Source organism: Pelophylax lessonae (assembly GCF_965119305.1).
Source record: "Pelophylax lessonae genome assembly, chromosome: 2".
Taxonomy (NCBI): Eukaryota; Metazoa; Chordata; class Amphibia; order Anura; family Ranidae; genus Pelophylax; species Pelophylax lessonae.
Window position 1 is genome coordinate 111559815 of NC_138769.1, and position 14711 is coordinate 111574525.

The window sequence follows — 14711 nt, forward strand, 5'->3', positions numbered from 1 at the left end:
CTTAACAGAAGTATTTATGGTTCCCAAGACTACTCAAAAAATGGGCTTGGCTGGAGCATAACACCTTATACAACAGCTCTATAAATTAGAATCACGCACTGCAAAAAAAACAAAAACAAAGAATATATAGAACTGAAATGCATTCCGATATTTCAGAATACTCCTCCAATGCACAGGAACAATGACTTGATATTTTAAGGAATATGTACTTACTGCATTGTCCCCCAGAGCTTTCTTGATACTAAGTCGAACTTTAAAGGCACCTGGTGCATCTGAAGATTAATAAACCAAAACACTAATTATTATTTACCAGCACATTATGCATTAAGTTCTCAGAACCATACTTACTGTATCATGTCTCCATGGGGTATACAACTTGGTGTCAGACATACACTCTTATAGTTTAAGCAAGTTAACTCTACACAGCGCTGCCCTATGTTTCATAAAACATCCATATGTGTGAAATAAATACATCAACAGAACTAATATATATGATCCAAGCCTTATAACACCGTCTTCAAGTGCAAATATAAAACTTCACCTCTTTCAAATAAAAAAATGTAAAAGAAAAATTCCCCTAGGAGTGAGACTTTTTCAGGCAAAAACCAGGACTTGAGTATGTATAGTAACAAGTTTTATTGAACAAGGTGACAATATACAAAAAACATATAATGTTGTAGACAAAAAAAAAACAAATATGTAATAAAAAGACATGGCCATAGATACGTCTCTGATGTACAGTTTGTCTGAGATATCTGGGTGGGACCAGACGCGTTTCGGTCTTGCCTTTTTCAATAGTCCAACAGGGAGAACCAGATCTCAGACAGACATATGAATTCTCTGTAGGACAGACGAAAAAAGACCATGTATGAAATTTTAAATCATGTCAGGGTGGGAGAACCCGTGTTGCCAAGACGCCGCCAAAAAGGTCTATACTCGATTGTAGTATTCTTAATGCGGAAATTGTAGTGAATTATTGCATATAGAGAAATCCCAGGTCTAGCTTTCCTAGGTGCTGGGGAACAAGATACTCAAATATGTGTTCACATTGAGTGGTTGTAATCCTTCAATCCTGTTTCACCACAAGGATCCCAAAAAGTAGGTCCGTATGGGAAGGCCTCGTATTCATGATGGAGTAAAGCTTGTCTTGATAGTATCTATCTGTGAAGTATGTTGGGCTTCTCGCCGCCATTACTCATCTACTCCGGATATCAGACCTTGTGTCCCACCTGTGGACCTACATTGGAGAAGCCCAACATACTTCACAGATAGATACTATCAAGACAAGCTTTACTCCATCATGAATACGAGGCCTTCCCATACGGACCTACTTTTTGGGATCCTTGTGGTGAAACAGGATTAAAGGATTACAACCACTCAATGTGAACACATATTTGAGTATCTTGTTCCCCGGCATCTAGGAAAGCTAGATTTGGGATTTCTCTATATGCAATAATTCACTACAATTTCCGCATTAAGAATACTACAATCAAGTATAGACCTTTTTGGCGGTGTCTTGGCAACACGGGTTCTCCCACCCTGACATGATTTTAAATTTCATACATGGTCTTTTTTCGTCTGTCCTACAGAGAATTCATATGTCTGTCTGAGATCTGGTTCTCCCTGTTGGACTATTGAAAAAGGCAAGACCGAAACGCGTCTGGTCCCACCCAGATATCTCAGACAAACTGTACATCAGAGACGTATCTATGGCCATGTCTTTTTATTACATATTTGTTTTTTTTTTTGTCTACAACATTATATGTTTTTTGTATATTGTCACCTTGTTCAATAAAACTTGTTACTATACATACTCAAGTCCTGTTTTTTGCCTGAAAAAGTCCCACTCCTAGGCGAATTTTTCTTTTACATTATCTAGAGGGATGATGGCAATCTCCATGACAAAGCACTAAACCCGAATAACCTTTCCTTTCAAATAAAAAAGTCCCATCAGCCAGTATAAAGTGCTCTCAATAAAACAGTTCAATGCTTCTTTGTGTTTCATGCAAAGACACTTGTGCACCCCCTTGTTTTTCCACACTCACCAAAGTGTGTATACCAACTCCTTTCCAGAAAATGAGTCAAACCCACTTGTGGATTTCTCCCTCCAGGGTACTGCCAGCAGCTGGCCTCCTTACTGCTCTCATGCTGTTGTCCTCCAATTCTTCCAAAGAAGCAATAGGTCCAGATCTCCTGGAGATTTGTATCCTCAAATGAAAGATGGAGCAACAGAAAGGAAAGCTGCAATAGCGCAGTAAAATGTAATTTTATGAAATAGAAAAAGTTTCCATTACACTCACATAAATGTATAATCAAACTGCAGGAGCAGCTCCTACTCCTGAAGATGCTGACTGGTTAGTGAAATGCGTTGGCCGAGACTTTAGGTGATGTCATTTCCGGCCTGTATAACGGATGCTGCAGTGGTGCTTCTGGGTCTAAATGTGGTTTGATTATACATTTATGTGAGTGTAATGGAAACTTTTTCTGTTTAAAAAAAATCTTTACTGCACGATGGGAGCTTCCCCTTTTGTTGCCCCATCTTTTATTTGAGGATACAAACCCTCAGGAAATCTGGACCTATTGCTGTCTTTGGAAGAACTGGAGAATAGCAGCAGTAGAGCAGTAAGGAGGCCAACCAGTGGCAATAACCGGGAGGGAGAAATCCACAAGTGCGTTTGACTCATTTTCTGTAAAGCACTGGGTCAACATTCTTTGGTGAGTGTGGGAAATGCATCATGGGGGTGCACAAGTGTCTTTGCATGAAACACAAAGAGGTATTGCAGCGGTGAACTGTTTTATTGAATAAGAACACTTCATACTGGCTGATGGGATTGAAGTTTTACATATGCACTTAAGGATGGTTTTATAGGCTTTGGTCATATATATTGGTTTTGTTGATGTATTTATTTCACACATATGGATGTTTTATGAAACATGGGACAGCATTGTGTAGAGTTCATTTGCTTATGGTGTATGGGTAAGCTGCATGGCTTACTGGTGAGCAGCAGCAGTCATATACATGTACACATAGGGAGTGGGATCTGTGGATAGAACAAAGAACAGCCCAGTAACACAAATAGTTAGTGGGACACGTGGACTGAGTACAGAATACCATATTGACACAATCCTCACATAGTTTGGGTGTACACACACACACACACACATACATGTTCTTGTAGCTAATAGAGTATAAAACAGTACTGTCTGTATTACGTTTTTTATTTGAACTAACAGTTCATTTTCCTACTACTTAGTGATCTACTGCTTGGACCTTGAAGAAGAGTGGTAGACCCTCAAAAACCTGTCCTGAAAAATGTAACTGTTAGTGTCGGTTCACACTATGGCGGCACGACTTCGGGGGCGACCCGTGAAGTTGCGTGCACCGCGACTTCGGCACGACTTGCACGGGCTTCATAAAATGAATGTCAATGCAAGTCGCTCCGATGTCGCCCCGAAGTAGTACAGGAACTATTTTCTAAGTCGGAGCGACTTGAGTCGCTCCTATTAGAACGGTTCCCGTAGCACAGAATGGACCACGACTTGTCAGGCTGACCAGTCGCCTGACAAGTCGCTGTAGTGTGAATGTGCACTTAGTGCAAATGAAAAAGTATCAATACTTAATTTAGTTATGTTGTTGTAAGTGCACTAATATGGTTACAATCACCTTAAAAATAAGTACTAGATGAAACACAGGAAAAACATGAACTAACCATATTCCTTTTGTTAGCACATATACATAATGTATAAAATTACTTGGTTATGAACATGTATTTACTAACTGTATTTAAAAACAAAATACATATAATGACTATATTTGTATGGCTTCTTTTTATGTCTATTGTCACTGAACTGGGACTCAGCCAAGGTAAATGTGATTAAATCAATTTTTTTATTACAATGGTACAAACAGCACTACTGATCCACTCAGTTATTTCTTTCCATTAGTGTGCTTTGTATTTCTGTGATCAGTCAAACAGCTTTTCTTGATCATGTGTGTAGCATGTTATTTTTATAATATGTGATTTGGCTATTATTTAATTTTCTTCTGATTTTTACTTCTTAATTTAATTTTCTATGTACTGAAGAGCTAAAATGTGGTGTCTTAAAGTTTCACAAATTATAAATTATATTACAAATGAAAAATGTAAAATATAATTTAGTGCTGGCTTGTATGTATATTTCATATAACTTATGAACTCATATAAACCACAGCTACTGAACATTTCACCAAGAATTACACCTAGGATCAACTGTTTTCAATTAAACTGAAATTAACATCCACTATATAGTGTATGCCAGACAGACTATAGAGTTGTACTGCTAGAGATCAATAGGAATTGCCATATTTGCATTGGCAAGTCCCAAGCTATTAGTCCAGTGGACCAGTAGTCATAACCTACCAGCTGTGGTCACCTTTTGCAAATATGCAGTCTGAAAAAGAGTAAGTGTGATCCCAGAGTTAAAAATCCCATCGTGGCACCATCCCAGATCAACAATTTACCAAAAAATGTTTCACCTTTTGCATATATGCAGTCTGATTATTGCATTTTTGGGGTTGGAATAATTCAAATCATGTAACAAGTTCACCCTCTTCCATATTATTTATAACTCTAACTCAATGTAAATGTTAATACTTTAAATTAATGGTAATAAAATATAGTCTAATGCATAAAAACTGAGAAAACAGTATTTGTTTCCAACTTGATCACATTACAGCACACATATTGTTCCAATTCTGGTTAGAAAAATAAAAGCAGGCAATACAAAGACAACACATGCCCCCCCAGATTTGTATAACAATAAAATACATTGTACGTTTTCCGAGCACTAAGATACTTCTCCACTTCTCACGTACCACTATAAGATCAGCGTTGTACATCATCTACAAAACTGTCCTGTAAATTTAATTATTTGGTTTTACCTGGTTTGCAAAGATTAGAATTTCCGAAGTGGAACAGAAAGAAAATAAGAATTAGAGTTTTTCCCAGCATCCTTGTAGAATGAAAATCCATGAGAAAAAAGAATTCTGGGTCACTGAGAAGCCGTCTTAAAAACTTAGCCGTGAAAAAGGCTTAATTATTAATCTCTCGGTCTTGAGCCAAATGATCTGAAATGGCCATGTTATTCTAGCAATTTGTCACCAGTATAAGACAGTAATTATAAAAAATGATTTGCGTTTCCTAATGATTTCCAGATACAACCAACAATGATTGCCGAGAAGAGCATTATAGAAGTTTCCAAGTAGAACATTGTATACAATAAATATATTTTTGTATAATATCGCTCTTGTTAAAATGCTGCTCTGTTATAAGACAACAAAAAGGCAATATAGGAAAAAGGATATACATTTTACACTGTATTGACTAGCCATGTCTATCAGCCCTTATCTTGGTAATCTAAATAAACATTGAGTCCTTGACATTTGGATTATTCACATTTTAATTAAATAAAGAGAACACCATTAATTAGAAAATTGTGGTTATTTAGCTACCTTAGGCAGTGTTGCGACAAGGCCCTTTAGCAACTAAGGCAAAATGCACCCTCATGTGCATTACTTGTGAACTACTTTAGTAGCATAAGATGCAGGTCCTGCCCTTTTTGTACCCACCTCTTCCACACTGAAGCGCCCAAGGCAGTTGCCACTTCTGCCTACCCTTTGACCCATCCCTGGTATTAGGCTTCAATAATTTCTGAGCCATTTACCTGTAATAAGTATGCAGCCAGTGAGGTTAGACACCCTGACAGAAGTCAGAACACACCATTTGCATGCTTGTTGTAGTTCAGACACACAGAAAATGTTAAAGCCACAGGATCAGTATGACAGACAGACAACTACAGTAGTATTTTTGGAAGGTGAAATCAGCAGTGGGAGACAACATATGTCTCTTAGTACAGTTTTTTTTTTTTTTAATGAGGACCTGTTACTTTATAATGAAGGAAGTAGCTGTTTTTTGTTTGAAACTGAATTCTTGACCAGGTATCACATACTTTCTTTGAGAATGGGAAAGTCCCATACTTTTCAGTGATGTCACTAATTCCAAATAAATGCTGATCCAGTACTATTGCAAATGCAAACATTTCTGATTGCCTGCACAGGTTCAAGGGCAGTAATGCTGCCTTGACACCTCTATGTTTTAGAATGATGAGTCAAAAAAAAAAAACTGCTCTCTGAAACTTTGATGTGGCTTACACAAGCATATAAAATGCATGACCTTTACTAAATGCATCTGAAATACACAGCACTGCAACTGCACTGTATGGAATGTGATGTGAATCTATCATGATAGACAATCAAGGCAACACAGGCAGCTTACATCCTCCTGTTATACTTTGTGTTTCCTTCATGCATCTTTCCTGCAATACTAGCTTCATCCTTGCTGTTATACTTCCTGTATTCTTCCTGATGCGTATGAGTTCTGCATCCTTTCTGATATACTTTCTGCATCCTACCTGCTATACTTTCTACGTCTTTTCTGCTGTACTTCTTGCATCTTTTCTGCTGTACTCCCTGCATCTTTTCTGCAGTCCTTCCTATATCCTTTCTGCTGTACTTTCTGTATCCGTCTTGCTTGCTGTATTTTCTACATCCTTTCTGCTGTAATGTACTTCCAGTCTCCTTCCTGCTGTACTTGTCACATCCTTCATAGTTCCTGCATCCTCCTGTTGTACTTCTGCAACTTTTCTGCTATACGTCCTGCATCCTGCTTGTTGTATTTCCTACATCCTTCCTGTCATACTTATTGCTATATCTTCCCTACTGTACTTCATGCTGTACTTTTCAAATCCTCTCTGCTATAATTTCTCAATCCTTTCAGCTATACTTCCTGCTGCACTTTCTTTATGTGTCCTTCTGTATTTTCCTTCAACTTTTGTGCTATACTTTCTAAATTCTTCCTCTTTTTCTTCCTGCATCCTTCCTGCTACTGTATATATCCTGTATTCTTCCTGGATCCTTCCTGCAGGACCTCCTACATCTTTTTTGCTATACTTTTTGCATCTGCTCTATTGAACATCCTTCAATCTGTTGCACTTCCTGTTGTACTTCCTGCCATACTTTCTGCATACTTCTGTGGTACTTCTTACATCTCACCTACTGTACTTCCTGCATCTGTCCTGCTGGACTGCCAGCATCTATTTGCTATACTTTCTGCATCTGCCCTATTATACTTCCTTCATCCTTTCTGCTGCACTTTCTTTTGTACTCCCTGTTATACTTTCTGCATACTTCTGCTGTACTTCCTGCATCTTTCCTGCTGGATTACCTGCATTTTTATGCTGTATTTAGTGATCCTTCCTGCTACCTGGGCGGGAAGCCAGGTCCCAGGAGGTAGGTGATGGCTGTCTCTCCTGTCAGCAAGGAAGGTGGTCACAGGCAGTCGGCCTAGTGGACCAAGTGTGTGATGCTGAGCCAGGAGGTCCAGGATACTGACAAGTGGAGCTGAAAGCAGAGCAACCCAGGGAAAAACAGTGTCCTTGAGTACCGGGAAGCTTGCCAGGGGTCTGCTCAGTAAGGGCACCACTCCAGTGGAGAGTCAGTGGACAAGGGGCTAGCATGCATGGGAAGTGAGAAAGGGGGTGCTAAGTTAGGACCCTGAAGAGGAATTCATTCAGGAACATATCTTCTACTTCACTTCAGTGACAAGGTGAAGCAGCGGCCTTGCCGCACACACTATAGTCAGTTGTCCTCAGAAATTGTGCATAGTTGGAGTATCCCACTCATCTCTTCTCCCATCCAAGTTCTAAAATAAAACATAAAAACCAAATCCCCTGGACTGTTCGTTGTCTGAGCCAAGTGATAAAGTGAGAAGTTTTACAGACTGTTGCTATGGGTAACCCAGGGAAATCCAATCTCAGCAGCTCCCTAGGGGGCAGTGCTACATATATATATATATATATATATATATATATATATATATATATATATATATATATATATATATATATATATATATATATGTATATATATATATATATATATGTATACACAGTATATAAACTTGGTATTTTTAATCAACATTATTGGTTTAGTTTGTGTAGTGTAATAAAGTTCTAAGAATAAAGGTTGCAGAAATAAAAAAGTAAAATTCAAATAAAGATCATAAGGGTATAAGGCGGTCTAGAGATGGAGAATATAGTCCCAATCTTTACAAAATAAGGAAAAAACTTCTTAGCCAGGTTGTATTTATGAGCCTACCAATGAGCTCTGCTTATTACAGCCAACGATCACTGCCTTCACTTCTTGAACGTGCAATAAATCCAGAATCAGTGAACTTCTGTAGAGGCTAAAGAAATGACATAATTACACCTGTAAAAGTATTAAGAAAAAAATCTATGACATGAAAGGAGATTCTTAGCACAAACACACACCAAAAAGATTACCTATATCGTGTTTGTTTATGTATATTTTAAAAAAACATTAAGGGCTCTTTACACCTGTGGTGGGAAGGCGATAAAACTCTGAGATTGAGCCGTGTTTTTACTGCTCCTCAACCACTCCCCCTGTAGCTGCAAAAGCAGTGGCCGGGAGTGAGCACATGCCACAGCCGCAATTCTTTGTTTGGCAGCAGCATCAGGAATTATATCCCCTGTCATTGCAGGCACTACCACCCACCAAACACAAATCATTCAGGTGAATGGGGCCACGCTGCAATCGACCCATAACTGCACACAACACAAGCATTTGCAGAGCAGTAGTCTAGCATTTAGAAGGGTTAAAACAGGCAGTGAGGAGGGGGATACAATGCTTCCTCACTGCCTGTCAAATGCTCTCTGAAGAGGGATTCTGAATACGGATTGTTCTTCAGGGAGCACAGCAAGTGTAAATAAGGCTTTAACAAACATAGCTGCTTGTAGACATTGTTCACACAGACAGCTAGAGGGTGGTAAAAATAGGCAGTTGAGCTGCAGTTTCACTGCCTCCTAACCGCCCACCTGAAAGATAACTTGCAACCACTCAGGGCCTTACACATGCCATGTCTGCAGCAAAAATTATATCCTTATGGTACTCCAGAGCCAGTACAGCTACTAAACACAACCCATTTAAATTAATGGGGCTGTGACGCAACTGCAAACCAAACACTTGGTACAGTATTCACATAGAAAATCCCCATTCGGCTTTAAAAAAAAGGAATTCAGGAGACAACAGTATCACCTCCTGAATGTTTAGCAGCCACTGCTCTACCACCCTCTGAAAAGTGATTCCCCGCTGATTGTTTTTCAGGTGTCGGCAAGGGTAGCAGGTATGAATGAGTTCTTAAAGTGAACCTGTGCTTAGAGAAATATGAGGCTCATTGCTAAAATGCTTCTGAAAAGGCCAGTTTTCTGGCTGTCTCTGGCCTCAATAATGTATGAGTTGCAGACTCATAACAAGCACTCAGAATTCCTGATCTGCATTAGTTCCAGGCCAGGGACTCAACACTGAAGCTGATGTATGCAAAAGAAAAGTTCAGCAATGGCAAACTCTGTATTTTCTCAGTGCAGGTTTCCTCTGTCAGGGGGTCGACAAAATAAACAAAGCAGCCCTGTCTAGTCGATCGTTTGCTAAAACATCAGATCTCCCAGAACCACGCGTCTGATTCCACGCTTCTGGGCTTCACAAAGCTTAATGAAATCGGTCCTAAATATCCTGATACCACATTAGATTAATTCCTCATTACCAACTAAACACGAGGGACTGAAAAAGAGTCAACGTTTTTATACAATGACTACAGAAAAGCATTCCAATAAAAAATGTTTTCTTTAATACACATGTAAAAAAAAGCTGAATATAAAATGCAGGCTCATAAATTGGGTGCAGTTACAAGATGCACATTCGCAATGAGGATACGCTTTCCATGTGGTCTATCCCATCCCAATATCCCAGTCACTGCTGAAAAGTACCATCATAATAGAACTATCTCTTCTTTTTTGTATATTGTTACAATGCTTGTAAGTAGATGATGGTGGATATTTGACTCTCTTCACAGATGTTCTGAGATCTGCTTCATCAGAAATCACAATAAACAAATGTGATGCCATGTGCCAGCCTACCCAAGGAGGAACTGCAGGGGATATAAAAAAAGCCACCAAATGGTCCTGTCTCGGGTATTTTTTATTCTGTTCTATACTTCTAAATAATCAGAGTGAAATTTAAATAACCCTAAGGACCTTTTCACACTTGCCGCTCCGTTTTTCTCAGCGGGGGATCGATCCGCTGATTCCCCTAATCCCCCCTGAGCAGGCGGATGGCAGCTCTGTCTCGGCGCTGTGTGCAGAGACAGAGCTGTCAGGTCCCCACTCTTCTCTATGGGGGAATCGGATGAGAATGGACCGCCTGTCCGTACTGGTCCGATCCCATCCGATCCGATCTGCCAGATGGATGGAAAATAGGGTTTCCATCCGTCCGGATTTGATGGACAGGATCAGATCAGATGTCAGCAGACATGTCTCCTCTGACATCCGCTGCCCCATAGAGATGCATCCGTTCAGATCCACCCTGAAAAACTGAACGGTCCGCAAGTGTGAAAGGGGCCTAAAGGCCCGTACACACAATAAGAAAATCTGAACAGAAATTTCGTCCGACGACCGATCTACCGATTTTCGGATTGTTAGTATGGTGCTTTTTACAGCCGACTCCGACTTTTCGGCCGAAAAAATCCTGGTGTGCAGGCTATATAATTTTTATCGTCCGTCAACACAACGTCCGATTTTCGTCTCATTAGTACAGATTTCGATGGAAAAAAATCTTAAGAGCAAGACTAGGCACACTCAGAGATGAAAGAACACATACAAAGCAATCCAACACATGACATCACTTCTGAAGTAGAATTCTGTCATACGGGAAAATTCGTATGAAAATAACCTCTTCACTTTCCACATCAGACTAGCATGCCACAAAAAAATGGATGACAGATCGTTCGATAATCTGACCGCGTGTACGGGGCTTTAGATTAGGTTTAGACATGAGGTCAAGAGATAGCAAAAACGCATGGCTGAGCTGTGTATTAGCAGTCCCACCCCCTTAAGCTGCAATGGCAACAGATGGGGGTGTTTGCATGCATCAGTTGCAATGCTTTGCACCTGTGGCAAAAACTATCCAACATGATTTGATTGGTGCCTGGTAAACTTGACTCATTTAAGCGAATGGGGAAGTTCCACAAACACCCTACCACCACGTACATTGCGGTTGCAGCGGGTTTTTTGGCAAAAATGGGGTTAAAACAGGCAGGTAGGAGACTTTACATCGTCTCCTCACTGCCTGCCAATGGCCCCTCAAAAGCGATCTGAATGTAGATCACTCTTTAAAGAAGTTGGCGGGTTCAAATGTGTAAATCTAAATTTACCCAATGTGAGCACAGGATTTGTTTATTATATTTTATTAACTAGCATTCAAGAGACACCAATAATGAGAAGGACCTAAGGATAAGGAAGGACAAATACTTCTCTGAAGATCAATGAAAATGTGGCTGCTACCTATACTGCGGGGCGGGTGCCTAAAAGAGGAGCTCTTCCAGGCATGTAAAAGCCCGTGGCCCCTGCTGGCTACCGTGGTTTCTTCCACTGACCTCTACAACAATCTTGCCAACCATCAGTATTTTTACTGGCAGCCAGTAAAAAACGGACACTTATTTCCTGCCAGTAAATGCCAGTGACAGGAAAAGGTTGTCAGTAAAAAATATGGCTGTGACGCTCAGCTTGGAAATGTGCATGTGCAGTTCCAGCCCGGAGCCAGACCTAAGCGGCTGCTACAGTGTGTTCAGGCGGTGCTGGCGGGGGCGGATCTGGCGGAGGCAGTGCCTGAGCATGTTGTGTGATGTCATATTGCAAGGGAGCCGAGCGGTGTGGCCGGGGCCACGCGTCCGGGTCTGTGGGATGGGAGCAAGGCAAGACGGGAGCGGGACTGTCAGTGCTGTTTTGACTGGAGTGGACTGAAGGGACCTCCTGGCACGGAGAGAGACTGTGAATGTGACTCAAGAGGGGAGGACGTGGCGTGTCGGTGAGGTGTCATCATCATCTGTGCTGCTGCACCCTGCTGTCAGTGTCACTGTGAGAGTCAATTTCATGTGTGTGTGCCCCTGCCCATTCAAATGTCTTGTCCTCCTGAGTCCTGTCCCTGGGCTACTTACTATATCAAAAAAAATAAGAAATATGTTTTAATATCTACCTTAATTTAAATTTGCTAGTTGCATATTGTACTTGTTTGTAACCTAAATGCTGAAATTTGCACCTAAAACTGTAATTTTATAACTTTTGGAAATACCAGTAAAAACGTGGCTGTGCCAGTAAATTTTGGGTGTTGTGTCAGTAAATTTCAAACTGGTAGGTTGGCAACACTGCCCTACATCACTTTTTTGTCTTATAGTGACTAGGGATCAGAAGTGGGGAACCCGCTATTCAACCAGCTGGAGGAATCAGATTGGCACTGGGAGATTTAGCAGAGACAGGGATGTATCAAGGCCCTTTCACACCATAAAAATGCTATATGCGGTTTATCGTTCAATGTTTTTATTGAAAATTTTTTACAAATAACAGTCGTAAACACAGTCTCTTGTACAGTAAGAAATTGCATATAAGGAAACACTTGGGTAAGTACTTATTTCATAATAGGATGATATCAAAGGTGAACAGTAAGGATGATCGAACTTTTGAAAAGTTCGGTTCGACCAGAACACCCGAATTTTTCAAAAGTTCGGTTCGGATTTCAGAACCCCATTGAAATCAATGGGACCCGAACTTCGGTAATCAAAAAACACCATTTTGAAGCCCTAAAACCCAATAAATGCCCCTAAAAAGTGCCTAGGGTTCTGGGTCATGCCCCATTAACTATTAATCACACAAAAAAAGTTCTTAAAAATTGTCATTTTTAATAAAAAAAGCCAATTATTGAAAAAATTAAAAAAAAAAAAAAAAAAAAAAAAAGAGAGATTTGGATTTAGTATCTGTGGGGTCTAAAAGGTGTGCATGTGAAGTTTCAGCTCTGTAGCATGTCCAGAACCATGAAAAAAAAAAAGATAATTTTTCAGTAGAACAGGGATGTGGGTCGGGACCCTCCTTTAACTTTAACACCTATATGATCTTTTTTTCTGGTTCTGGACATGCTACAGAGCTGAAACTTCACAGGTACACCTTTTAGACCCCCCAGACACAAAATCACACAAAAAAGTTCTTAAAAATTGTCATTTTTGATAAAAAAGCCAATTATTGAAAAAAAAAAAAAAGAGATTTTTTGATTTTTACTTTGGATTTCAGATCTGGGGGGTCTAAAAAGTGTACATGTGAAGTTTCAGCTCTGTAGCATGTCCAGAACCAGAAAAAAAAGATCGTTTGTATTAGAAAACTTTCTGACAGGGGGTTGGCTCCGCTCCTGTAACACCTTGCCGGTTTAATAGAAGGCATTTTTTTGGGATCTTTGCAGTCAGGAAAAACATCTGAACTTGTGTATAGTGGTACTGTGCACAAGTTCTGATGTTTTGCCTGCCTCCAAAAACCCCCAAAAAATGCCAGCAAAAACACACCTGGGCATTTTTTTTTTTTACGCTAGCGTTTTTTTTGGCATTTTTTGGGGTTCTTTTGAGGCAGGCAAAACATCTGAACTTGTGTATAGTGGTGTATATACACACATCCATATATTTATATACACAACTAGACATATATAGGTGTGATAGTAGCAGAAATATATGCTTGCGCCAATGAAATCATTTACAGTAATATATTTCTGCTACTATCACACCTATATATGTCTAGGTGTGTATATAAATATATGTATGTGTATATATATATATACCACTATACACAAGTTCAGATGTTTTGCCTGCCTCAAAAGAACCCAAAAAAATGCCAAAAAAACGCTAGCGTCAAAAAAAAAAAAATGCCCAGGTGTGTTTTTGCTGGCATTTTTTGGGGGGTTTTGGAGGCAGGCAAAACATCTGAACTTGTGCACAGTACCACTATACACAAGTTCAGATGTTTTTCCTGACTGCAAAGATCCCAAAAAAATGCCTTCTATTAAACCGGCAAGGTGTTACAGGAGCGGAGCCAACCCCCTGTCAGAAAGTTTTCTAATACAAACAATCCTTTTTTTTCTGGTTCTGGACATGCTACAGAGCTGAAACTTCACAGGTACACCTTTTAGACCCCCCAGACACAAAATCACACAAAAAAGTTCTTAAAAATTGTCATTTTTGATAAAAAAGCCAATTATTGAAAAAATTAAAAAAAAAAAAAAAAAAGAGATTTTTTGATTTTTACTTTGGATTTCAGATCTGGGGGGGGGGGGGGGTCTAAAAAGTGTACATATGAAGTTTCAGCTCTGTAGCATGTCCAGAACCAGAAAAAAAAGATCGTTTGTATTAGAAAACTTTCTGACAGGGGGTTTGCTCCGCTCCTGTAACACCTTGCCGGTTTAATAGAAGGCATTTTTTTGGGATCTTTGCAGTCAGGAAAAACATCTGAACTTGTGTATAGTGGTACTGTGCGCAAGTTCTGATGTTTTGCCTGCCTCCAAAACCCCCAAAAAATGCCAGCAAAAACACACCTGGGCATTTTTTTTTTGACACTAGCGTTTTTTTGGCATTTTTTGGGGTTCTTTTGAGGCAGGCAAAACATCTGAACTTGTGTATAGTGGTGTATATACACACATGCATATATTTATATACACACCTAGACATATATAGGTGTGATAGTAGCAGAAATATATGCTTGCGCTAATGAAATCATTTACAGTAATATATTTC

General features: G+C 39.7%; 1 protein-coding gene across 1 annotated transcript in view; it reads right to left on the reverse strand.

Moving 5' to 3' along the window:
* CLTRN (collectrin, amino acid transport regulator) overlaps window positions 1–5053 on the reverse strand; it is a 100406-nt gene extending 95353 nt beyond the window's left edge. The window contains exons 1-2 of the mRNA XM_082247240.1: window positions 4922–5053; window positions 214–272 (exon numbers count right to left, since the gene is read on the reverse strand). Of these exons, the coding sequence (XP_082103366.1) occupies window positions 214–272; window positions 4922–5012 (150 nt within the window). The 5' untranslated portion in view covers window positions 5013–5053. The remainder of the gene's footprint in view (window positions 1–213; window positions 273–4921) is intronic.
* Window positions 5054–14711: the final 9658 nt, after the last annotated feature.